The following is a 23725-nucleotide window of genomic DNA, read 5'->3' on the forward strand; positions in this document are numbered from 1 at the left end:
GCATTGGCCTGGGATGCTGAGGACCCAGGTTCAAAACCCTGAGGTTGTGGGCTTGAGCCCAGGCTCATCGGCTTGAGCGTGGGATCATAGATAGGATCCCATGGTCGCTGGCTTGAGCACAGGGTCACTGACTTGAGCAAGGGTCACTGGCTCTCTGGAGTGCCCCCCCAACACACACACACACACACACACACACACACACACACCAAGACATATGAGAAAGCAATCAATGAACAACTAAGATGTCACAATCATGAGTTGATGCTTCTCATCTCTCCCTTCCTGTCTGTCTCTCACTCTCTCTCTCTCTCTCTCTCTCTCCTTCCCCTTCTTCCTCCCTCTCTCGCTAGGAAAAAAAAAAAAAAGGCATTTCCTGAGCTGTGCTCTACCTGGCTCATGGTCGAGCCTAGGGATAAAGTAAGAAATCAGAACCCATTCCTCAGCAAGTGACTCTAAAACCCGACCAGTGGCATCCATATTAACCACCATGAGGGGCCATTAAATCTGCGGGGTTCTGGGAGGAAGCTCTGGCAAGGTAGCTGGTGAAAATGTACTTAGCGGAATGAAAAGGTCAGGGGGCAGCGCAGGCCGGCGGGGGCGCCACGTAGGCAGCGACGCAGCCACAGCTCTCTGGCTAATCACAAATCTCAAAGCCCGTTGCTGTGGCAGCGGCAAAGGCCAGCGGACTGGAGACCAGCGGTGCGCGGAAGGCCTCCGGCAGGGGTCCCGCGAGGAGGGGTGGAGGCCCAGCCCTCAAAGGACCTCGCTGCTGAGGGCGGCCGCGAGCGCGCGAGCGCCATGGCGGTGAAGTGGTTCACCGGGGCGCCGTTCGGGGTGCAGAGCCACAGGTGGGGCTGGGCCGGGCCGGCGGGAGAGGGACCTGTGGGAGGGGGCTGGGCGCTCTCTCCTCCTCAAGCCTGCTGCACTTCCGTGCCCCGAGTCCTTTTATTGCCGACATTGTTACTTAAAACCACTTCAGCGCCACCTGTGCTGGCACAGTGGATAGAGCCTCTGCTGGGAGTGCTAAGATTGCTGGTTCAAAACCCTGAGCTTGTCTGGTCAAAGCACATAAGAGAAGCAGTCAATGAACAACTAGAGTGAGACAGCTACTGAAGGAGCTTTTCGCTCCCTCTCTCTCTAAAGTCAATAAATAAAAAATTAAAAAAATTTTTTTTCGTGAGAGAGAGATACAGAGAGAGGGACAGACAGGAAGGGAGAGAGATGAGAAACATCAATTTTTCATTGCAGCTCCCTTGTCTTCTTAATTGTTCATTGATTGCTTTCTCATATGTTCCTTGACCAGGGGGCTACAGCAGAGTGAGTGACCCCTTGCTCAAGCCAGCAACCTTGGGCTTCAAATCAGTAACATTTGGGCTCAAGCCAGCGACCATGGGGTCATGTCTATGATCCCACACTCAAGCCAGTGACCCCGTGCTCAAGCTGGTGAGCCCGTGCTCAAGCTGGCCACCTTGGGGTTTTGAACCTGGTCCCCTGCATCTCAGTCTGATGCTCTATCCACTGTGCCACTGCCTGGTCAGGCCAAAAAAAAAGAAAAAGAAAAAAAAAATTTTTTAAGCACCTACAAGGTGCCAGCCTCAGAGAGGCGAAGCAGGTTGCTCAGCTTAAAAGTGATGGGCAGGATTTCAGTCCAGGCATCTTTCTTCATTCATACATACATATGATATTGAGGGGTATGTGTGTGTGTGTGTGTGTATGTATATGTGTGTATATATAATATAATATATATATATATATATCACCTAGTGTGTATCAGGCACAGCTGTAGCATCTGAGGATACAGCAGTAAACAGAACAGCAATATACTCAGGGTTTGCATTCTTGGGGGGCAGGGTGGTTGGAGTGAATAATAAACAAAAATAAAAATACATAAAATGTCGGGTAGTGATAAGGGCTATGGAGGAAAAGAAATCTGGGAGGAGGAGCTGGCAAGTGCTAGAAGGTGACGTGGGGGTTGCACTGAGGAATTTGAGTAAAGGCTCCCAGCAGGGGGAGGGGACCAGGCGAGAGTGGTATCCAAGGAGAGGTAACCAGGAAGGACCCTGAGGTGGGAGTTCACCCTTCATGGGCTAGCTCCGAAGTCACCTTCCCTACACCCTAGAACTGCTCGTGCCAGGGCTGGGTGCCAGGCCCGGGCTCTCACTGGACCTCTGTCCTTCCCAGGTTTGATGTCTCAGCTGTTTATCCAGACCAGAAGAAATGTAGCACCTTCACGGAGGTCCCGTACTCCAGGCTTCATTCTGTGGACGTGGTGAGTTTGCCCAGCTTCAGTTACTCTCCCACGTGGTCTGGCCTCTGCCCTCTGAGTCCTCACCATGGTGGATGAGCTGAGCCGTGTAAGGGATAGGCATACACCTCTCCATGCCCTCAGTCCTCAGCACAGAGCTTGGTTCAGAGCCAGGGCAGGACTGTAGTGAAAACAGCATGAATTGGGGCTACAGAGACCTGGGTTCCATTCCAGTCTCTTGCACTGACTGGCTGTGGGCTCTTGAATGAGTTACTACTCCTCTCTGAAATGTGAGGGGGCCAATGACAGAGGAATTCATGATGGTACCTTGAGTACCACGCCCCTCGGTGCCAGGCTCAGTGCTGGTGGTGGAACCACCGGGGGGCAGGCCACCCCAGGTGAGGGTGGCAGCGTCGTGAGGACTTGCTCTGTGGGTGGACTGTGTGTAGCTGTCCCACCTCTGACTGTGCTCTGACTCAGGCCCACATAGGACCTGGGACCTATGGCTGCAAGGAGACCTGTTTCAGCAAGAAAAAGCTGAAGAGGGAGGTGGGCACAGGCTGGGCCAAGGCCCAGGAAGCCACCCGGCTGACCAAGCTGCCCCACTTCCAATACCAGACCATCATGAGAGAGAAGCGGCTGCAGGTGAGATTCCCTAGGCCCCGCCCCTCCCCACTCCCAGGGTGGCCTCAGTCTCCTCCCAGGCCCAGGTAGAGCTCATTCTTTAAGCATCATTACCCGGGCTCCTTCCCATGTGGACATCCCCAAGTAGTATAAGGTGTTCACCTTCCCTCTTTTCTTGGGACAGAAGGAAAAGCTGGGGCCTGGCTCCTACAACTTGAAAGACTTCTTAGAAGAGCTGCATCAGAAACCATGCAGCACCCGGGGGCTGCTCAGCTCTGGGGAGGTTCGCTTCCGAGGACTCATTGGGGTAGGTGTTCTCGGATAGGCAGTGGGAGCCCTCCCACCCTCTGCTCTCTCCAGAGCATGTAGCCTGGGTGGTGCCGGAAGCTCCCTTCTCGTCCCCATTTCCTCCCCAGGCTTGGCCAGGCTCCCCTTTGGGTCCCCACAGCCCTCAGCTTCCCAGTGCCACAGCCTCAAGCTCACTGGCTGTGGTGTATCCCTATGTCTGTCCCCCAACTAGACCGAAGTTCCCTGCTGGCAGAGATGGGTCTGGTTCATCTCTGAGTCCCCAGCACAGAGCCCAGCGTACATTAGGTGCACAACAAACCCCTGCATCTATATATCCAGCCCGCCAGCCAGCCAGCAAATGACGATGGAGCACCCACTAAATGCCATGCACTGTTGGTCCTGGGGACCCGGCAGTGATGATGACAAGATTCCTGCTGTCCTGGAGTTGGCGTCCTAGTGCTAGAAACAACAATATAAAGAAGCAAATCATATATTATCAGGCTTACGAGGAAACTTGAGACAGGGAAGGCATAAAGAGTGACAGAGGTGCAATTTATAGGGTGGCCAAGGTTAGCCTCTGGGAGGAGGTGACATCTGAGCAAAACCTGCAGGATATGAGCCACTGAGGTAGATGGTATCTGCGAGAGAGCATTCTGGGCAAGCAGGAGCAGCAAAGCCGGAGGCCCTGAGTCAGAGCAGCAGGCAGAAGGCCAGTGCAGCCGGAGAGAGTGGGCAAGGGCGGAGGGAGGGGGAGAGCAGAACGAGGGGCTTGCGGTAATGTGGGGGTTTCTGGTTTGCTTCCAAGTGCTGTGGGAGGTCAGTGTAGGGTTTTGTTGGGCAAGGCCCGACTTACGTGTTCAGAGGTACGGCCTGCTTGTGGGGGTGAGGGTTGGAGGCTGCAGCGGTCTAGATGGGAGGCGATGGCTGTGGAGATGGGGGTGGCAGGAGGGCCACCGTGGTGTCAGTGTGGGCTGGGATGAACGTCCCATGTAGGGGAACACGGAGTGAGGCTCCAGCTCAGGGAGGTCATGAGAGAGAAGGCACACCATGCTGAGAGCACTGCGGCTTGCTGAGTGCCTCCCCTCCCCGGCTCTCACACTCTCTGTGCTGGATGCTCTTGACCTTCTCCCTGCTTCTCACAAGCACATGCTCTTTCAACCAGAGCTTTGCTCCTGCTCTTCCTGTTGCCAGAAATGCCCTTCCTCCCTGAGTAGCCTAAGGAACTCCTACTTGTCCCTCAGCTCTCAGCTCCAAGGTCTGACCTGAAACCCCACTAGATGACATGTCCCTTTCCTAAGAGTCCCTGTTATGATCGTGTGGTTAGTGTCCTCCCACACCCCACTGGACATCAGCCCCTAGGGTGGACCAAATCTGCCTAGTTACTGCAGACTTCCCAGGTCCTGGCAGTGCCTGGCGCAGAGAAGGCATGTGGTAAGTATCGGTGGACTGCCTGCATGTATGCCTCCTAAGTACCAGGTGCTCCAAAGCATTCTCATTTTTAACGTTCACTTCTAAGGAGGCCCTGGAGGCTCAGGGAGGATAAGCAACTTGCCCCAAGCTGCACAGCTGCAAGTGAGGAATGTCCAACCTCACATCCAGGGCCTTTCTCCCACACCTCACCACTGGGAAGCCCTTTCTGAGGCCTGGAGATTACTCTTCGCTTTGTTCAGGGTCAAGCACTTGCATCTTCAGGTTCAGATGCTGTAACTGCAACTTAAAGAGAAGAGATACCTGCAGGCATTTAAAAATGAGTAATAACCTTCATATTTAGAGTAGTAATAGCTAACACTTAACACAGCACTTACCACCTGCCAGGCACTGTTCTAAGCACTCCAGTGTATTAATTTTTTTTTTAATTATTAAGTGAGAGATAGGGGGGCAGAGACAGACTCCTGAATGCGCCTAGACCAGGATCCACCCGGTAAGCCCCCTACCAGGCTATGCTCTGCCCATCTGGGGCTGCTGCTCTGTTGCTCGGCAACCAAGCTATTTCAGTGCCTAAGGTGAGGCTCTGGAGTCATCCTTAGCGCCCGGGCCCAACTTGTTTGAACCATTTAAGCCATGGGTGGAGAAGCAGATGGTTGCTTCTCCTGTGTTCCCTGACTGGGAATCAAACCCAGTACTTCCACACACTGGGCCAACACTCTACTGCTGAGCCAACTGGCCGGGACCTCAGTGTACTAATTAATTTAATCCTCACAAAAACCCTATGAAGTAGACACTATCATTGTCTCCACTTTCAAGATGAGAAAACTAGAGTACAGAGGGTTTTAGTAACCACACAAGGTCACAGAGCTTCTAAGTGACAGAAGCAGGATTCGAATCCAGGTATCCACACGTAACTATTGCACTGTACCTATAGGCTTGGCCCACTTGGGTTTTGTTCCTCCTTGTGGAGGACAGGGTCTAGTGTCAGAGCCCAGCCCCGCTGATGGCAGAGGGGTTGGGGGGACATATGTTTCCTTCCTGTGTCACCGCTCTGGGGCATCTGTGAGGGTTGGATGAGCAGGTGACAGTGCCATGGTGTATCCCTCCCTCCTAGCTGTCTCTTCTCTCCCCTGGTCCCCACATCTGCCCCGGCCCTGCAGGATTTCTCAGAGTCACTCTCCTAGGCTCAGCCCTGGACAGTAAGTTCAAGGAGGTGTCGCTGCTCTGGTGGGGTAAAGGCAGGGTGTGAGGAGCTCACGTCCAAAATCTGCTTCTCTTAATTATTTTTTAAATTAAGATTTCATGTATTGACTTTAGATAGAGGAGAGAGAAAGAGAGCAAAGTTGGGGGAGGAGCAGGAAGCATCAACTCATAGTAGTGCTTCTCGTATGTGCCTTGACCAGGCAAGCCTGGGATTTTGAACCAGCCATGTCAGCATTCCAGGTCATTGCTTTATCCACTGGGTCACCACAGGTCAGGCTTAATTACTTTTGGTTATTGATTTTAGAGAGAGAGGATGGTGGAGGGGAGAGAGAGAGACGTTAATCTGTTGTCCCACTTGTTTATGCACTCATTGGTTGATTCTTGTATGTGTCCTGACCGAGGATTGAGCCGCAACTTTGGTGTATCAGGATGATGCTCTAACCAACTGACTTACCCGGCCAGGGCAGGGCCAGCTTTTCTGTCATTGTCTTGCTGTGAGAGCTGGGCTGGGAACCTGATGGTCCTTTTAGTCTCTAGTCCCTTCTGTAGTCCCCCACCACTGCCGGTCTATGAATACCACCCACCAAAGCTGTGGGTGCCTGCATTGGGGTCTCATGATTCCTTCCCCCGAGAGGATGGGGCTGTTGAACCCTCTAAAGGCAATGCCTTCTCTGGTTTCTGAACCCCACCCCCCATGGCACTGGGTGCTGCCACCTCCCCTCCCTCAGTGCACTCCTCCTCTCTGGGCCTTGGGGACACCGGGCTGTGCAGCCCTGGAGTCTCCAGCCGTCCTCCACGGCTCCTCTTCCGAGTACCACCCCTTTGGAGTGATCTTCATGCAGCCGGGCTCCCTGCAGATGACTTCCCACTCCAGGATCCCTTAGGCACCTCAAATTCTGCACGACCCCCATCACATGTCAGCATCTCCGCCAGGCCTGCTCTTCTGGGGAAGGGCCCCACCCAGCTGTCAGAGCCAGAATCCCAGCCCGCCTTGTTTTCCCACAGCCCCTGGGTTCTGTGCTCTGACCTCCTGGCCTCCTTGCCCCATCCCTACTACCCCTGCCCCGGCCCAGACCACTGCCCCACCCCACCCAGAGACGGCCCCCTGGTGGATTCCCTGGTCTCCTACATTGCCAGTACCTTCCGGAGCTCCCTCACGCCTGGGAATCAGGTCTTAGCCTGGCTGGGCCCTCCAGAGACTTTCCCACCCTCTTCCCAGCATGCCTCTCCCAGCTCGCCTCAAAGGTGGTGTTCTGGCCTCCCTGTCTTTGCCCCTTTGGTTGGGGGAACTGCCCCCACCCCACACCCATCTCCTGGGTCCATTCTCAACCTTCAAAGTCCAGCTAAAAAATCTTACAAGTGCCATTTCCTCTATTCCCACACACTCTTCCCCTCCAGAACTAATCACTCCTCCTACCTAGGTCCCAAAAGCTCCAACAACATACCATTCAAATCACAGGCTTTCACATCTGCCCAGGTGTGTTACCACACCGCTGGACCTGGAAGTCTGAGGAAGGGTGAGGCTCTGCCAACAGAGGGCCCAGCACTGGGCTCCAGGAACAGCGGTTACTCTCCCTCCTGTTACAATTGTCACCTTTAAGGTCCCTGGGCGCTCACTGCCCCTCCACCCCCCACCGCTCCCCCGCGCCCCACTGTCTGCATGATGCCTGGCAAACAGCAGAGGCTCAGAAAGATTGTGGATTCTGGAGTTGGAATACTTGTGCCGCCCCTTTCGGAGGTGGGACCTTGACCACAGGTTTGCCTCTCTGAGACTAAGTTTCCTCATCTATTCATTGAGGGTGGCGCTGATTTGATCTCATTGAGTTTTCTCCAGGACCAAGGTGTCAGGCTTGTGAAACACCTAACACATAATGCAGGGACCCAGCTTTTCTCCTGAGCACACGGGAAACCCGGGTCCTTGATGGGGGCGACGTATAGTCGTGTTACCCTGAGGGTGAACGATCCGGATCCCGGCAGCGCTGAGTCCCCCAGCAGAACCCCCTGCCCCCTCACCCTGCCTGGTTCCGGGCTGCTTCCGCAGGGCTTCTGCGGCGGGAGGTGGAAAGGGCTGAACCACCGTGGAGCGGCAGCGACTCCTCGTGGCTGAAAGGTGCAGAGCAGCAACAGACATTCCTGCTGGGCCTCTGCCCAAGGACCTCCACCCACTCACCCACCAACCTACACTGCAGGCTGGCTCTCCTCACTCTACCTACAAAGCACATATTTCCGACCTTGGCAGTCAAGGTCCCAGATGGTCGTTCCAGCCTTCTAGCAGTAATACTCAGACTTTCTTACCTCTTCCCCACCTCCAAGACAACGGTCCCCACCCAGACTTAACGTGTGTCAGTGTCCACTATGGCCTGGGTGCTGTGCAGGAGGCTTTATAGACATTTGAAAGTTTCATTCTCATTACCCTGGAAGAAAGTATTACTGTCTCGTGTTACAGAAAAGGACCCTAGGTCCCAGAAGGAGCAAGTGACAACTATCGTCACTCAGCTAGGAAGGAGCAGAGTTGGAATTTAAACCCAGGACTCCAGGTCCTTTCAGTTCCTTTCAGGTCCTTTCAGGTCCTTCCAGGTCACAGTTTACAGCTGAATGTGAAACCCATTCGTGCAAATGCAAGGTTATGACATGGGTGGAATGGGTGGAATTTCCAAGGACACCAAAGCAAGTGACTGTCTGGGGTGATAGGGGAGGGCCTCATTCCCAGGAGAGAGGACATTTGGGTTGGCTCTTCAGGGTTAGAAGAATTTTTCAAGGCAAAGAAGGCAGGAAGGGGGCATTTTGGGTGGCAGTAACAGCACAAGTAAGCAAAGGCAAGAAGGTTGCAGAATGGCCTGTGTTTGGGGACCAGCCAGGACCACTTGGGCTGAAGTAGGGATGTAGGAGAGGAGCTGTGAGAGATAAGTTGACAGGCAGCAGGGCCCCAGTGAAGAGTCTGAGTTTGGAATTGAAGGTCTGATCTGTGGTGGAGGCCAGCAGGGCAACAGTGCTGTGTGTTGGGGGGCGGTTGACACGCAGGGCCCCTGAAAATCCCATTCCCCTCTCGGGGGCATCTCTTCCTGAGGTGTGAGGACTGATGGCCTTCCTGTCCCTCCCCCCCCCCCCCCCACAGAACTACTATCCAGGCCCTGGAAACTATGGGGAGAAGGGCAACCCATACACGAAGCTGGAGGAGATGGCCTGGAGCCGGTCTCACTCCGAGGGCCTCATGTGCAGGATGAGCAGCAGGCTGCCACCCAGGGCTCCTCAGGTATCTCTGTCACCTGGCCAGGCCCGGTTGTGTTCTGTGCAGTCCTGGGAGCAGACTGCAGAGCAGATGGGAGCCTGAGACTCCGAGGGGGCGGTGGGCCAGCTTCAGCAGCCCTCACTCAGGGGCTGGCCCTCTGCGCTCTGTTCTAGGGCAGTGGTCTGGCACCATGCACCTACTCCTTCCAAAGTGGCACAGAGGCAATCCTGGAACGAACCACAGGCACCCGCGGCCCCTATGACATTTTCTCTGGTGACCGAAGCAAGCCCCAACCGTACGGACATTACTCTGTGCAGGTGTGTACCCAGGTAGGGTTTGGGGGGTGCGTTCCCCAAAAGGATAACAGGCCTCATTTACCGCCACTGGAAACACCACCCTGTGTGCCAGGCACCATGCAGGACCCTTCCCACTTCCTGTTCACTTCACCCTTACAGCAAGGGCGGGATACGGCTCCCTGTGTTAGACGAAGAAACAGGCTGGCCACCCCGCTGGTGAGGCGCAGAGCTGGATTTGAACTCTGGCATGTCTTTGTGATTTCACTCTCCAGTTTTCTCTCCTCTGCACTGGCATGAACTATAGAGGCAGTGCAGGTGGCCACAATGCCAGGACTGGATGGGAGACTGGCCACAAAGCCCGCCGGACCTTGACAGCTCAGGTCTGGGTGTCCTGCTGTTCTGCACTCCCTTCCCAGGCATCACAGACCTAGCTAAGCTGGCTGGGTTAGTGGCGAGCTGTTAATGAGGCAGAGGTCCAATGGAGGTAGAATTTTAGCTCCATCCTCCCTTTCCTGCACCCATCAAGTTCCTGTTGTGTGACCCGTAGCACTTGATGCTTTGCTTTCTTTGTGCTCATAGCAACTGGACTTAAGTATTTGTGTAAGTACCTTTTTTTTTGTCTCCACTATGCATTCACTCTGTGTGTATGTTTAGACCAGGTAATAATAGTCTAGGTGCTGGGAAGCCTGTCCCTTTGGAGTTTACATTCTAATGGAAAAGGAAACACAGTCCTGAGTAACAAATAACAGAGTGTTAGCGGTGGTGAGTGCTGTGGTGAAGGGGTCAGCAGGGAAGAGGGGAGTTGCCTACTTTTGGACCAGTTGGTAAATAGCCACTGAACTGATCCCTCTCACCTGGTGCCAGCTCCCTGGGGCCTTTCCAGACCAGTTACTATGGTGGTCCTGCCCAGCACAGCAGGGACATTGGGACCCTCCCTCCTCAGGCCCTGAGGTCAGTGCCCATGCTAAATGTAGTACTCATACCACATAATATACTGCTCACAAAAATTCGGGGATATTTCAAAATTAATATGAGACTATAAAATATCCCCGAATTTTTGTGAGCCATATATTTTTTTGCTATCTAAAACATAATAGATTATTTTTAGTTTAGGTTCACAGCAAAACTGAGCAGAAAGTAGAGTTCTCATGTCCCGTGCCCCTTACACGCACAGCCTCCTCCACCGTCATCATCTCACTCCCGAGTGGTGCATCTGTTGTATTGATTTGTTCTATTGATGAACCTGCACTGATATCACCCAAAGTCCACCGGTTACGGTGGCTTCAGTCTGGGGGTTGTACACTTTGTGGGTTTGGACAAATGTATAATGGCATGTACCCACCCTTGTAGTATCAGACAGAGTAGTTTCACTGCCCTACAAGTCCTGTGTTTCCCCATCACACTGGTTTTTAAATATTTAGACTACCATCCTGCTTAGAACTGTGCCTGACTCAGTAAATGTTCATGAATTGAGTGGAAGAAGAAATGGGAAAACCTCAGCTGGGCTGTAGGATGTGGCACGTAGGTGGGGGAGCCAAAGACTGTCAGACTAACCGTGCGGGGCTGGGGCGGCTTCTGAGGGCGGCTTCTCATCTGCCCCGGGCAGGCCTGGCTGCAGGGTACCCTCAGGTAGAGTGGGGAGGGATAGCTCATTGTGTGGCCACCTGCTTTTCTCTGGTTGCTGGGGAGGGTCCAGAAAGGGCACCCTTGGTTTTCCTGGCATACCAGATCACCTTTTTCCCTCTCTCTGTTTCTCAGGAAAAAAAGCCCAGGGAACTGGTGAATTTCAAGAGCTTCGTGGATGAACTGAACTCATATCCGAATAAGAAGCGTGGGGTGTTCTCGAAACTTTCCCGCAATCCCACAACCCCTACAGAGAGGATTTACTGGTCTACCCTCAGCCAGTTTCCCCGAAAACTAGTCAGTGTCCCCCCAGGGCCTGCCTTCCTTCCCCTCCTTGGGGCTGGGGTGGAGTGGATAGCTCTTTCAGGGGGAAAGTTCAGCCTCGGTGTCCGACCCCCTGGTTCCCAGTCCTGGTCTTGCACTTATCAGCCACACTGTGTGAGTCCCTCTCATTCTCTGAGCCTTGTTTTACAGACTTGATCTAAGCAGGAGCATAACCAGGTGGCTGTGAGAATTAAATGAGGTTAAGGACTGGAGTCTAGTCCCCAAAAGTGCCCAGCCAGCATTCATCTCCATCTTGTGCCTTTCTTCCCTAGAGAGAGAAGGGGGGGGCGGGGCACTGGGTCAGGCAGAGTGAGTCAGGGCTCTACTCTGACAGAGGACTGCACACCTGCTCCAGCGAGGGGAGTCTTGGGCCCCACTGTGGGGCCAGCAGGCTGTCATCTGAGTAGGCCCCTGCCTTTAGCTGCTCCCCCAGTAGGGTCTGCCCGCTTCTGAGAGAACTGCTAACGGTTTGGGAAGGAGTGGGGTCTGGGGAAGGAGAAAGGGTACCAGCATTTCCTGGGCCGGGCCAGGCACCTTCCAGCATCTCCCCACATGGAGGGGTTACTATTTGCATTTCACAAAAGGAAACTGAGCCCCAGAGATAGGAAGGGATTCGCCCAGGCTCCCCTCGCAAGGGCGAGAAGGAACAGATTGGAACCCAACTCATCTAGCTCCAAAATCTGAGTGGCTTCTGCCCTCGGCTGGCAGCTGGGCATCTCTCTGGATCCTGCCAGGCCTGAGGGCCCTTGGGAGCCTGGAAAGAGGTGTCAGGCTCGTGGGTGGAGGTTAGCACGGGGGCATCGACCATGAAGGCACCATAGGGCCCTCCACCCCTGAAGGATGGGCTCCTGGTGAGGCGGGGGGTGGCTAAGTGCCTCCCACCGAAGGCCCAGGGTTGTCAGGGAGCCCGCACCTGCCCTGGCCTGACCGCTGCCAGCCTTCCCCAGCTTTCAGCCTTCTTTCCTTTCGCCTAGGCCACCTCTGGCCCCGGCATGTGGCTTCCTCCAGAGAAGAAATTCAGACGAACCAACCAGCCACCGTTCCTGCAGTCCTCCAAGCGGGCGGACTTAAGGGCCTGCCAGATGCTTCAGGGGATCTGGGTGAGTGAGTTGGCACGGGGCCATGAGCAGCCCCAAACCCTCCTGGCCCCCTGGGAACTGATGCTCTGAGTGGGCCAGATTCCCCCTCGACCTCCCCCAGGGACTGACACCCACTCCCACCGTCATTTCTCTGAGGCACTGGTTTCCAAACTTGAGCAGGTGTTAGCATCACCTTGCAGGGCTTATTAAAACACAGGTCGCTGGGCCCCACTCTGGAGCATCTGATTTAGAAGTCTGGGTTGGTAATGTACATTTCTAACCAGTTCCAAGTGATGCCGATACTGCTATTCCAGGGACCGCGCCTGAGAACCACTGGGCTGCGGGACATCGCCCAGAACCGGCTCATTCTCTGACTTTTCCAGGAGACTGCTCTCTCCTTTCTCTCCTTGTGTTTGTCTTGAGGCCTCAGGGGCAGCTGGTGGAGCTGGCCCATTTCTCATCTCTGGTTGAGCAAGGACCCCTTGTGCTCCCTCCCCCACCCCCTGAGGTGGCCAGCCCCACATGTGATATAATCTTCCCTGTCCTGACTTCTAATAGCACAGGTTAGTTTTGCCCAGTTTTGAACAGCTGTATATTTTTAAGGCCTCTGCTGGTTTCTCTGGGAACATCTTGCTTGTAACTTACTTGTCTTCTTATTATATTCCCACGGCCAAATGCCCACCCCACACCTGAGCTCCACCCTGAGGAGAGCAGCATGCCAGCGTTCCACCTCCCCATCTCCTCCCCTCCCTGAGTGATGGCTGGGTCCCCAGTGTGCCCACACGACACCCCCCCCCCCCCCCCCCCCCCCGTTCTCATGAGAGCCAGCTGGTCAGTCCCTCACATCCTTCCTTTTCTCACCTCCAGCCTGCATCTCCTGGAAGAGTGTCTCCCTCGGACACCCCATCAAGATGTTTAAAAAAGAGCCAAACAGCCTTGGCCAGATAGTTCAGTTGGTTAGAGCATCGTTCCAAAGTGCAGAGGTTGCCACTTTTGATCAACAGTCAGTGCACATGCAGGAAGGGATTGACATTCCTGTCTCTCTCTCTCTCTCTCTCCCTTCCTCTCATGCTAAAATCAATTTAAAACATTTTTCTTAAAAAGAGCCAAATGACCATGCTGCACAGGGCTGGCCACAGTGGGAGGGTGGGAGGGGCTGAAGAGAGGCCCCAGCTCCGGTTTGGAGGCTGAGCTCGCCCTGCCCCCAGGACAGGAAGCCCCTCACAGTGGGAGGGTGGGAGGGGCTGAAGAGAGGCCCCAGTTCCGGTTTGGAGGCTGAGCTCGCCCTGCCCCCAGGACAGGAAGCCCCTCACAGTGGGAGGGTGGGAGGGGCTGAAGAGAGGCCCCAGTTCCGGTTTGGAGGCTGAGCTCGCCCTGCCCCCAGGACAGGAAGCCCCTCACAGTGGGAGGGTGGGAGGGGCTGAAGAGAGGCCCCAGTTCCGGTTTGGAGGCTGAGCTCGCCCTGCCCCCAGGACAGGAAGCCCCTCTGCCTGCACAGGGGCTGGGGGCCTGCTCCTACGAGACAGGCCTCTTTGCATGTTGGCAGCAAGTCCAGCTTCACACTGGACTAGTGTTTGGTTCCTGGTGTCCCCCAGCTCACCCTGGGTACCCCTGTTCCACAGACGGTAGGGTTCCTGTCCTGATGCTCTTCTGGCCTCACTAGTCGCTCTGGGCAGGTTGCATCTCCTCTCTGGACCTCTGTTAGTGCCTCTTGTATCTATGACCAACCCAGGTTTGGGGGAAGGGATTGCATATTAATTCCCCAGGGCTGCCATAACAAAGCACCACAAACTAGATGGTTTAAAACAACGGGATCTTCTTGTGGTTTTGGAGTCAGGAAGTCTGAAATCAAGGTGTCAGCAGGGCTGTGCTCCCTCTGAAACCTGCTGGGAGACTCCTTCCTGGTCTGCTCCGAGCTGGTGGCGGCCAGCAATCCTGGTCATTCCTGGCTTGTAAATGCATCACTCCCATCTCTGCCTCCGTGTTGTATGGCCGTCTCTCCTCCCGCCCGGCCCCTACTCCCCATCTCTTCTCATGTAAGGAGACCAGTTAGTTACATTGGATTAAGAGCCCACCCTACTCCAGTATGACCTCATCTTAACTAATTGCATCTGCAACTACAGTATTTCCAAGTAAGATCACACTTTGAGATGTTGAGGGTTAGGATTTCCACATACCTTTTTGGGGAACACAATTCAACCCATAACAGAATAGGGAGGAGCCTTGGGGAGGGGAGGAGGCCTGAGATAAAGTCTCCAGGCCAGGCAGCCAGCTTGCTAACGTCTCGCCTCTTCTCGCTGGTACAGAACCCTGTGGGTGTGGGTTACTACTTCAACACCTGGCTGATGGAGACAAAGGACCATCGGCAGCGATATCGGTCCCTGTTCTTGAGCGGATCCAAGCGCTACCTCTCAGACCTGGACCGGGACAGATTCATGCAGTGAGTGCGGCTGGAGCTCCAGCAGAGGGGCCAGGGCCTGGAAGGACTCACTCTGGGGTGGGCGGGGCCCTTCTCCACCTCACGCTTGGTTCCTGCGGGAGCATGGCTGCTGCCTCTAGTGCCAGCCAAACAGCTGTGGCTCTGCTTACTGGCTTTGTGAGGTGGGGGCGTGTTGCTTGACCTCTCTGAGCCTCATTTTCCCCAGCTGTAGGGGAGGACTGTAGAGACCCAACTGAGGCGCTCTCTCTAAAGCTGTGAAAAGGAACAGGAACTCATCAACACTAACTCCTCCACCCACAACCCACACAGTCTGGGGCTCTGCCTTACAAGGCTTCACCCGATGGAATCTCAGTTTCTTGGTGTTCAGAAGAAGGGTGGGTAAAACTCATTTCAGGAAGGTGTTGTGAAGCCAAAAGAAAAAGTCCATAAAAATCAGGGCTAGCTGCGAAACAGCCTGCAAATGTTAGCGGCTGCCGTATTTTATTGACCCAAAAGGCCATCAATTACAGTGTGTTCTCTTTCAGAAATGCAAAGATGTGGATAAGCATGCACTTTAGAGCTGGTCATTTTGTTGTTGGAAATCCTGGTGAGGGCATGAGGACCAGGTTCTGGGGATCAGATTGCTCAGGGAGAACCAGCTTTTAACTGTTCATTTTTATCTCAATAGTCCTGTGTCTTCCTCCTTGATTTATTCCCTTGATTTAGTGGCTACCTTAGGCAAGATGATGGGCAGTAATGTTTTTGATAGACTGCATTCCTGGGAAACAAAATGTTTTCTTACCTGTGCAACTGATCAGTAGTTTGGTTGGAAATAGAATTTTAAGTTGGAGATCATTTTTCTTTGGAATTTTGACGGCTTTGCTCCATTGCTTTTGAGTTTCAGGCATGGTTGCTGAGAATTCGGTGTCATTCTGGTTTTCTGTCCTTTGTATGCAACCTGCTTCTTCCTCTCTGAGCCTGTTTAGAATCTTCTCTTTGCCCCTTGTGTTCTAAAATTTGATGACATTGGGTCTTTTTTTTTTTTTTTTTTAAGCAAGAGAGACAGACAGACAGGAAAGGAGAGAGATGAGATGCATCTCTCTTTATTGTGGCACCTTAGTTCATTGATTGCTTTCTCATACCTTGACTGGGGGGCTCCAAGCCAGTGACCTTGGGCTTCAAGCCAGCGACCATGGGGTCATGTCTATGACCCCACACTCAAGCTGGCGACCTCTTGCAAAAGGCTGGATGAGCCTGCGCTCAAGCCAGTGACCTTGGGGGTTTCAGACTTGGGTCCTCAGTGTTCCAGGCCAATGCTTTATTCCAGGGGTCGGGAATCTAAGGCTCGTGAGCCAGATGTGGCTCTTTTTTTTTTTTTTGTATTTTTTTTCCGAAGCTGGAAACAGGGAGAGACAGTCAGACAGACTCCCGCATGCGCCTGACCGGGATCCACCCGGCACACCCACCAGGGGGCGATGCTCTGCCCCTCCGGGGCGTCGCTCTGTTGCGACCAGAGCCACTCTAGCGCCTGGGGCAGAGGCCAAGGAGCCATCCCCAGCGCCCGGGCCATCTTTGCTCCAATGGAGCTTTGGCTGAGGGAGGGGAAGAGAGAGACAGAGAGGAAGGAGAGGGGGAGGGGTGGAGAGGCAGATGGGCGCTTCTCCTGTGTGCCCTGGCCGGGAATCAAACCCGGGACCCCTTGCACGCCAGGCCGACGCTCTACCACTGAGCCAACCGGCCAGGGCCAGATGTGGCTCTTTTGATGGCTGCATCTGGCTCTCAGACAAATCTTTAATAAAAAAAAAAAAAAACGTTAAAAATATAAAACATTCTCATGTATTACAATCCATTCATTTCCTATCGTTCATGTTCATGGTTGTGGGTGGCTGGAGCCAATCACAGCTGTCCTCTGGGACAACACCAAATTTATATTAGATAATGGGTAACGTACATCGGTCGTTGTGTGGCTCTCATGGAATTACATTTTAAAATATATGGCGTTCATGGCTCTTTCAACCAAAAAGCTTCTCGACCCCTGCACTATCCACTGTGCACTGCCTGGTCAGGCCTCATGACATTGGGTCTTAGTGTGAGTCTACTTTCATATATTGTTTTGGATACTTAGTGGATTCCTTCCTTCTGAAAGCTCAGAACCTTCTATTCTGGGAAAAGTTTTACGTTTTTGTCTTTGATGATTTCCTCCTCTGTTTTCTCTCTCATCTCTTCAAATGAATGTTAGACGTTCTGGTTTGATGCTGTCCTTTTCTTTTTTCCCCTTATTTCCCATCTCTACCTTTTCTGTCCTACTTTCCAGCAAATTTTCTTTGTCCTTATCTTCCTTCCCTACTATTGCCCTTTTACAAAACTGTCATCTTTTTAAATTTCCAATAGCTCTTCTGTGTTCTTTTCTTTTAAAAGCACCCAGCTCTGTGTCATGTGTGCAGTGTGTTCTTTGGTCTGAGGATTATGACTTTTCCTTAAGTTTCCTTTTGCTCCTGGCATTGTCTCCACATCCTCAAAGTTTTTCCCCCCTTCTTTCACATGCTTTATTCATACTGAACAGGAAAGTGCTAAAACATGCTGTGAACCTGGGTAGGGCTTGTCAGTCAGTGGCTCCCCTGGGAATGACTGGATGGAGATGTGGCCGTTCTGGAGGGTGACCCTCAATGTCAGCGTTTCTAGGTATTTGCTTTGGGCTTATTCAACTTTCCTAGAAAAGGATCCCGCATCTGGGGTGGTGACAGCAAGTGTGGTTGCTAGTGTTTAGGGAAGGAGGCTGGGGTCTTAATCAGTATGTGGATTCTACCTGCTCCCTCTCTTCTCACTGGTGCCTGGCTGCCGACCTTCCACTGTGGGCCTCCCCACTCTGGAGATTCTGAATACTAGACCTGCACGCTCTTGTCGGGTGGGTGGGGAGTGTGAAGGGGAGTGTGACTGACTTTCTATTTTCAGCTGTCATCTTGCACCTGCATTTCGAGATACTGGTGCCTCCAATTCCAGGCCCCCCCCAAGGAGGGGGGTTTGGCTAGAGCTGGCAAGCTTCTCACTGGCTCTCCCACTGCAGGCACTTGTCCCCCACCCTCTCTGCTCTGTGAATGCCCCCCCCCCGCTTGCCCATTCCCAAAACCATGTTAATGCCTTCATCCCCTGATACCTCCTCCCCCTTTCTTGTTTGTCTATTTTTAGGAAAAAAAATTTTCTCTCTAGTTCTTTTAGTGCATTGCAGGCAGAAGTAGAATAAATAGAGATAAATGCATATATTTTCGACTGTTTAATCGTAAGCCATATGGAACACAGTGGACAGAAGTGATTTCTTCCCCTTTCTAGCCAAGGTAGTTCACCTTCTTTCACAGGTGTTCTACCAGGACCAGGGAAAGGAGCAAGCAACTTGCTCAAGGTCACACAGCTGGTGAGTGATAGCTGTGACTAGAATCCAGTCCTTCCCGGCCCAGAGCAGGGTCCATTCCATATACAGATGCCCTCGTGAGGATTTGGGGGGTGCCAGGAAGAGTGTCATGCCCTGATTCCTGAAGGGGCATCTCTCCTCAGCCATCCTGTCAGCAGAGCCTATGCTACATACTGTGTTCTCACCTAAGGAAAGGAAGAATGTCCCACTCCCACGGAACCTTCAACATCTGCCTCCCCTTGGATCTAAATTTCTCCTTTCACGGCTGTAATGCAAGAGGTCCAGGTCCTGCGGGTTTACATATATGGAGCCAGAGGGCGGAGGGTGGTGTGTCATTCCCCTTTATTTAGTCTCACTGGGCGTGTGAGAGACAAGGCAGGGGAAGGAGTTGCTTCTCCCAGTGGAGGCAGGGGAGGAATCGCTCAGGGGCAAATGCCCACAACCTAGACAAAAGTGGCTTTCAGCCAAGAGCCGTGTTCTTGATTACATAAGGTGTTTACATTGAGGCAGTATGCAAAGTCCTACGTCCTTGGTTACATCAGGCATTACAGCTACGCAGACGAAAACAAGTGAGCAAGCCCAACTGCAACCATTTTCCCCACAACCACGGTTACCGCATTTAGCAGTCAGCCTGTGAGAGTTACAGGATTTCCCTAGCATCCTCGCTTAGAATGCTGTGTCCACCACTTAGCTGTGTGACCTGGGACAAGTTACTTGGAGACAGACTTCCATCTGAAAAGTAAGAGGAAACAAAATAACCACCATGCGGAGTCTGCTTTGAGGACTGAGGGAGATTATGCCTGTAAATGTGCTCTGCCCTGTGGATGCCGTTTTGTAGGAAGGCTGTACCTGCCTCATCCCTTAGCAGCTGCTGCACCTCGGCAGAATTCCGTCTTGTTAATATAAGGGGTAAGTTCTTTAAAGAGGCTTAAATTACATATCATCTAGGAAAAGAAACTATAATATTTTATTTATTTATGTATTTATTTGTTTGTTTGTTTATTTTTCTTAAGTGAAAAGTGGGGAGGCAGAGAGATGGACTCCTGCATGCGCCCCAACCAGGATCCACCTGGCAAACCCCCTACCCAGTGATGCTCTGCCCATCTGGGGCCATTGCTTCATTGCTCAGCAACTGAGCTATTTTAGCACCTGAGGCAAGGCTATGGAGCCATCCTCAGTGCCCGAGGCCAACTTGCTCCAACTGAGCCATGGCTGTGGGAGGGGAAGAGAGAGAGTGAGAGAGAGCGAGAGATGGGGGAGAGGGAGGGGTGGAAAAGCAGATGGTCGTTTCCTTCTCCTGTGTGCCCTGACCAGGAACCGAATTCAGGACATCCACACACCCGACTAATGCTCCACCACGGAGCCAATGGGCCAGGGCTGAAACTACAATAATTTAAATAACTCTCTGTTGTTAAAGATCCAAGGAAATGCCTCTATTAAGATGGAGATTTGGTAGAGATGGGAGGAGAAATAGGAGGGCATTTGAGTCCTGAGGGAGGGTGGGGGCTTTGAAAGAGGAGGCCAAAAATATTAAATATGACAGTAAAATACTAAAAGCTTCTCAGGAGGTCAAGAACAAAACAGGGAGGCTTGTATCACTGGCAGTATTCAACAGTGTTCTGGAGGTTCTAGGAAATGCAATAAAACAAGAATAATAAATAAATATAAACATTGGTAAGAAAGAGCAATATCATTATAATTTGTAATGATATATGTGTTTACCTAAAGAAATCCAAGGAAGTTCATTTCAAAACTAAAGCTAAGGAGGCAAATGCAGTTAAGAATATAAATAGTTTTCTCTGATATCACAGCCACAATAAATAGAAAGCTTAACTGAGAAAAAGAAAAGGAACTGGGGACCACAGCATTCCAGGCCGATGCTCTATCCACTGCGCCACGACTGGTCAGGCAGCCCCGGCACTTCTGAAATGCTGATTGTTTTCAGGTGACCAGAAATGTTCTCTTATTCTTTTACCAAGTTCTCATTTCTGGTTTCATATTTTAATCTCTAAGAGTTTTTGTAGTGGAGCAGTGGATAGAGCGTCAGACTGGAATGCGGAGGACCCAGGTTCAAAACCCCGAAGTCACCGGCTTGAGTGTGGGACCATTGACATGATCCCAAGGTCACTGGCTTGAGTGCAAAGGTTGTTGGCTTGAAGCCCAAGGTCACTGGCTTGAGCAAGGGGTCATTGGCTCGGTTTGAGCCTCCTGGTCAAGGCACAAATCTGGCTTAAGCATGGGCTCACAGCTTGAAGCCCAAGGTTGCTGGCTTGAGCAAGGGGTCACTTGCTCTGCTTAGCCCCCTGGTCAAGGTACATATGAGAAAGCAATCAATGAATGATGACTAAGGTGCCACAACGAAAAATTGATGCTTCTCTTCTCTCTCCCTTCCTGTCTGTTCCTATCTGTCCCTCTCTCTGTCTCTGTCATACACCAAAAAAAAGATAGACCAAATAAATGTAATCAAAAAGAAAAAGTGGTAATACAAACACCAAGCAGTGTAGAATTCAAGGCAAAAATATTACATGGGACAAAGCTACTTCAGGATTTTAATCATGATAAACAATAAAATCCAAAAGAAGTTACAATACCCTAACTTTTACACACCCAAAAAACAATGACAAACTCTTACAATCATAATGGGAATTCTTAATAGAAATAAGATGAGGACAAATAGTTAATTGGAATATTTGGATGGGTGTATTCTATTCCCATTATTTTCAGATACTCATGTAACAGTTATAAAAGTTGATCCTCTAAGAAAATCTCATTTAAAATGTCTAAATTAAAGCCTGGCCTGTGGTGGTACAGTGAATAAAATGTCAACCTGGAATCTGAGGTCGCCTGTTTGAAACCCCAGGCTTGCCTGGTCAAGACACATGTAGGAACTACTATGAGTTGATGCTTCCCACTTCTTCCTCCTCTTTCTCTCTCTCTCTCTCAAATAAGTAAGTAAATAAATAAAGTAAATAAAATGCCTAAATTAGAAACATCCTTCTTAGAAAATTTTAGATTAAAAATGTTTAAACATAGTACAATAAAACAAGAGCTTAACAATAAAAGGATAGCCACCAAAACCAAGTACTTGGAAATTAGAAAATACTTTATTCAATAGCTTTTGGATCTAAAAGAAAAGTCAAGTTTGAAATGACATATTTTAAATAAATTAATTGCAATGAAAACTCTGTATCAAACCTATGTAACATTGTTAAAAAGCATTCATTAGAGGAACATTCATAGCTTTAAATGCTTTTAATACCAAACAAGAAAAACTGAAATCAAAAGATACAATATTCTACTCTAGAAGTTTTTTAAAAAAATAAAAATAAAAGTAAAGCAGGAGTAAAAACAAATAGAACCCGCCCTGGTTGGGTTGTTCAGTGGATAGAGCGTTGGCCTGGTGTGCAGACATCCCTGGTTCAATCCCCAGTCAGGGAACACAAGGGAAGCGACTATTTGCTTCTCTCCCCCTTCTCGGCCCCCGGTGCTAAGAATAGCCCAGTTAATTTGAGCATCAGCTCCAAACAGAGTTGCCGGGTGGATCCTGGTCAAGGCGTATGCAGGAGTCTGTCTATCTCCCCTCCTCTCCCTTAAGAAAACAAACAAAAAACAAATGGAGCCTGACCGGTGGTGGTGCAGTGGATAGAACACTGAGGTCCCAGACTCGAAACCCCAAGGTCACCAGCTTGAGTGTGGGCTCATCCAGCTTGAGCGCGTGACCCCATGGTCACTGTCTTGAGCCCAAGGGTTGCTGGCTTGAAGCCCAAGATCACTGGCTTGAGCAAGGGGTCAATGGCTTGAGCAAGGGGTCACTGGTGCGGCTGGAGCCTCCTGGTCAAAGCACATATGAGAAGCAATCAATGAACAACTAAGGTGCTGCAATTATGAGTTGATGCTTCTCATCTCTCTCCCTTTCTGCCTGTCTCTATCTTGCAAAACAAAACAAAACAAAAAACAAACAAAAAACTGAATGGAGACTAAGTGAATGGAGGCATTCTCATAGGACCCTCACAATGGCTGACGTGCTATTGTTAATCCTTGCCTTGGCTCCAGGGTGGTGATCACCGTCCAGTGTGCACAGCTGAGAATGAGAAAGTGTAGGAAGTCCATGGGCTGTGGACTGCTGTAGAAAGGCACGAGGGACTGTCAGAGCTCCCACCCCCATTTTACACTTGAGTAAGTGAGGCTTGGAGAGGTTGGGGTGATGCTACTGGCGCAGGTCCTGCAGCCAAACAGAGATATGGCAGGGACCAGGAGCCAGGGCTCTGACTACGACCCTGTGCTTCAGCCTCTCCTCCCTGGCCAGGTTTGGGGGAGGCTGTGGATTGACAGAACACAACATGTCTTTGAAGCGTTGCTGCCTTGAGGCAGGCAAGGGAGGGCATCTGTGGGAGAGTTGTGAAGTCTCCTTCTGGAATGTGTAGTTATAGCTAGTCTTTCTCACCCCTCACTCCCATACCTCACCTGCTTCTTCCTGCTAAGCCGCAGGGTTATGGGCTTCTAGCTAGGCAGCCTGGGATTTAACTACTGCATGGGAAAGGCAGCTTTTGTTTTTCATTCTTTAGAACTGTATATACAGGCACTTACAAATTTGGCTGGCTGACCAATGGGCCAGGTTTACCATAGGTTTACCATCTGGTCACCTTTCTGGCTCTTACGGCCAGGTTTTTCTTTATCCCATCTGGCCACCTCTGGCCATGTGGACATGGGTTCTCTGTGCTCCAGCCAGGCCTCCCTTTGCTTTTCACCCTTCTGCTTTACAGCCTTTGGCCACACTGTGATCTATTATTAGAACATCCTTCTAGTTTCTGTGTGGAAAATTTTTGTTCATCTTCTGCAACTCTGCTTAAATATGAGGCTTCCCTGATCTTTCCAGATAGTGTCTCTTCATTCTCAGCCTCTTGTGAATTCCCTGCTTGGAGTACTTTTCCCATTCTATTGTAGTATTTATTCATATGCTTGTGGTCCCCACTAAACAGAACTTCTCTGTTCTCTGGCCCAGCATCTAGCTGGTACGCATAGAAGGTGCTCAGTGGATATTCGTTAAAGGGTGAGTCTGCATTAATTGATGAAACAGTTACCTGGAGTCTGGGTAACTGTTCACATCAGGGTGATCTCAGGCAAGTTCCCTTCTCTCCATGGCCCTTAGCACCCCCTCTCAGGTTTGGGCTAAATGATCTTTCAGGTGCTAGGATTTTATATTTGAAGTTCTGGCAAAGCAATGTGGGGCCCTCGTGAACTGAACTTGGTGCGAAGTAGAGGGATCTCCTCCTTAGGACCAGCCTGTTTTAATGGAAGAGCTTGGGAAGTCATCCATGTTGGCTTTTCACTGAGTGTAGGAACCAACCTGTTCATACCTGTGGGCGCCTTCCAGGGGTAGGGGGCTCACTCCCTTCCAAGGGACCAGTTCCATTTTCTATTTTTCTCTTTTTAAAGGGAAAGGCTCACACCTTTTACTAAGGGGAGGTGCCCTCCAACCGTGGATCACAATTCAGATCCTACTCCTTAAAGCTGCATATGAAGGAAAGCCTGTGGTGACCGGACGGCCCAAAGGACTGAAG

The 23725-nt window shown here is 51.4% G+C and overlaps 1 protein-coding gene across 1 annotated transcript; it reads left to right on the top strand.

The window, feature by feature from the left end:
* Nucleotides 1-798: 798 nt before the first annotated feature.
* CIMAP2 (ciliary microtubule associated protein 2) lies at nucleotides 799-23725 on the top strand. The gene is made up of 10 exons (XM_066376387.1): nucleotides 799-848; nucleotides 2182-2269; nucleotides 2726-2890; nucleotides 3054-3176; nucleotides 8904-9041; nucleotides 9191-9334; nucleotides 11072-11233; nucleotides 12235-12360; nucleotides 14646-14779; nucleotides 23601-23725. The coding sequence occupies exons 1-10, from the start codon at nucleotides 799-801 to the stop codon at nucleotides 23671-23673; spliced, it is 1203 nt and encodes a 400-aa protein (XP_066232484.1). The 3' UTR covers nucleotides 23674-23725.

This window comes from Saccopteryx leptura, chromosome 3, assembly GCF_036850995.1.
Source record: "Saccopteryx leptura isolate mSacLep1 chromosome 3, mSacLep1_pri_phased_curated, whole genome shotgun sequence".
In the NCBI taxonomy this organism is placed as follows: Eukaryota; Metazoa; Chordata; class Mammalia; order Chiroptera; family Emballonuridae; genus Saccopteryx; species Saccopteryx leptura.

What these genes read in the sequence shown, in the direction of transcription:
- CIMAP2 (XM_066376387.1), top strand. Translation starts at nt 799, where the DNA reads ATGGCGGTGAAGTGGTTCACCGGGGCGCCGTTCGGGGTGCAGAGCCAC. An exon ending in GGCTTCATTCTGTGGACGTG is followed by an intron (nt 2,270 to 2,725) that starts GTGAGTTTGCCC and finishes GCTCTGACTCAG; the next exon opens with GCCCACATAGGACCTGGGAC. An exon ending in GACCGGGACAGATTCATGCA is followed by an intron (nt 14,780 to 23,600) that starts GTGAGTGCGGCT and finishes CTCTTTTTAAAG; the next exon opens with GGAAAGGCTCACACCTTTTA.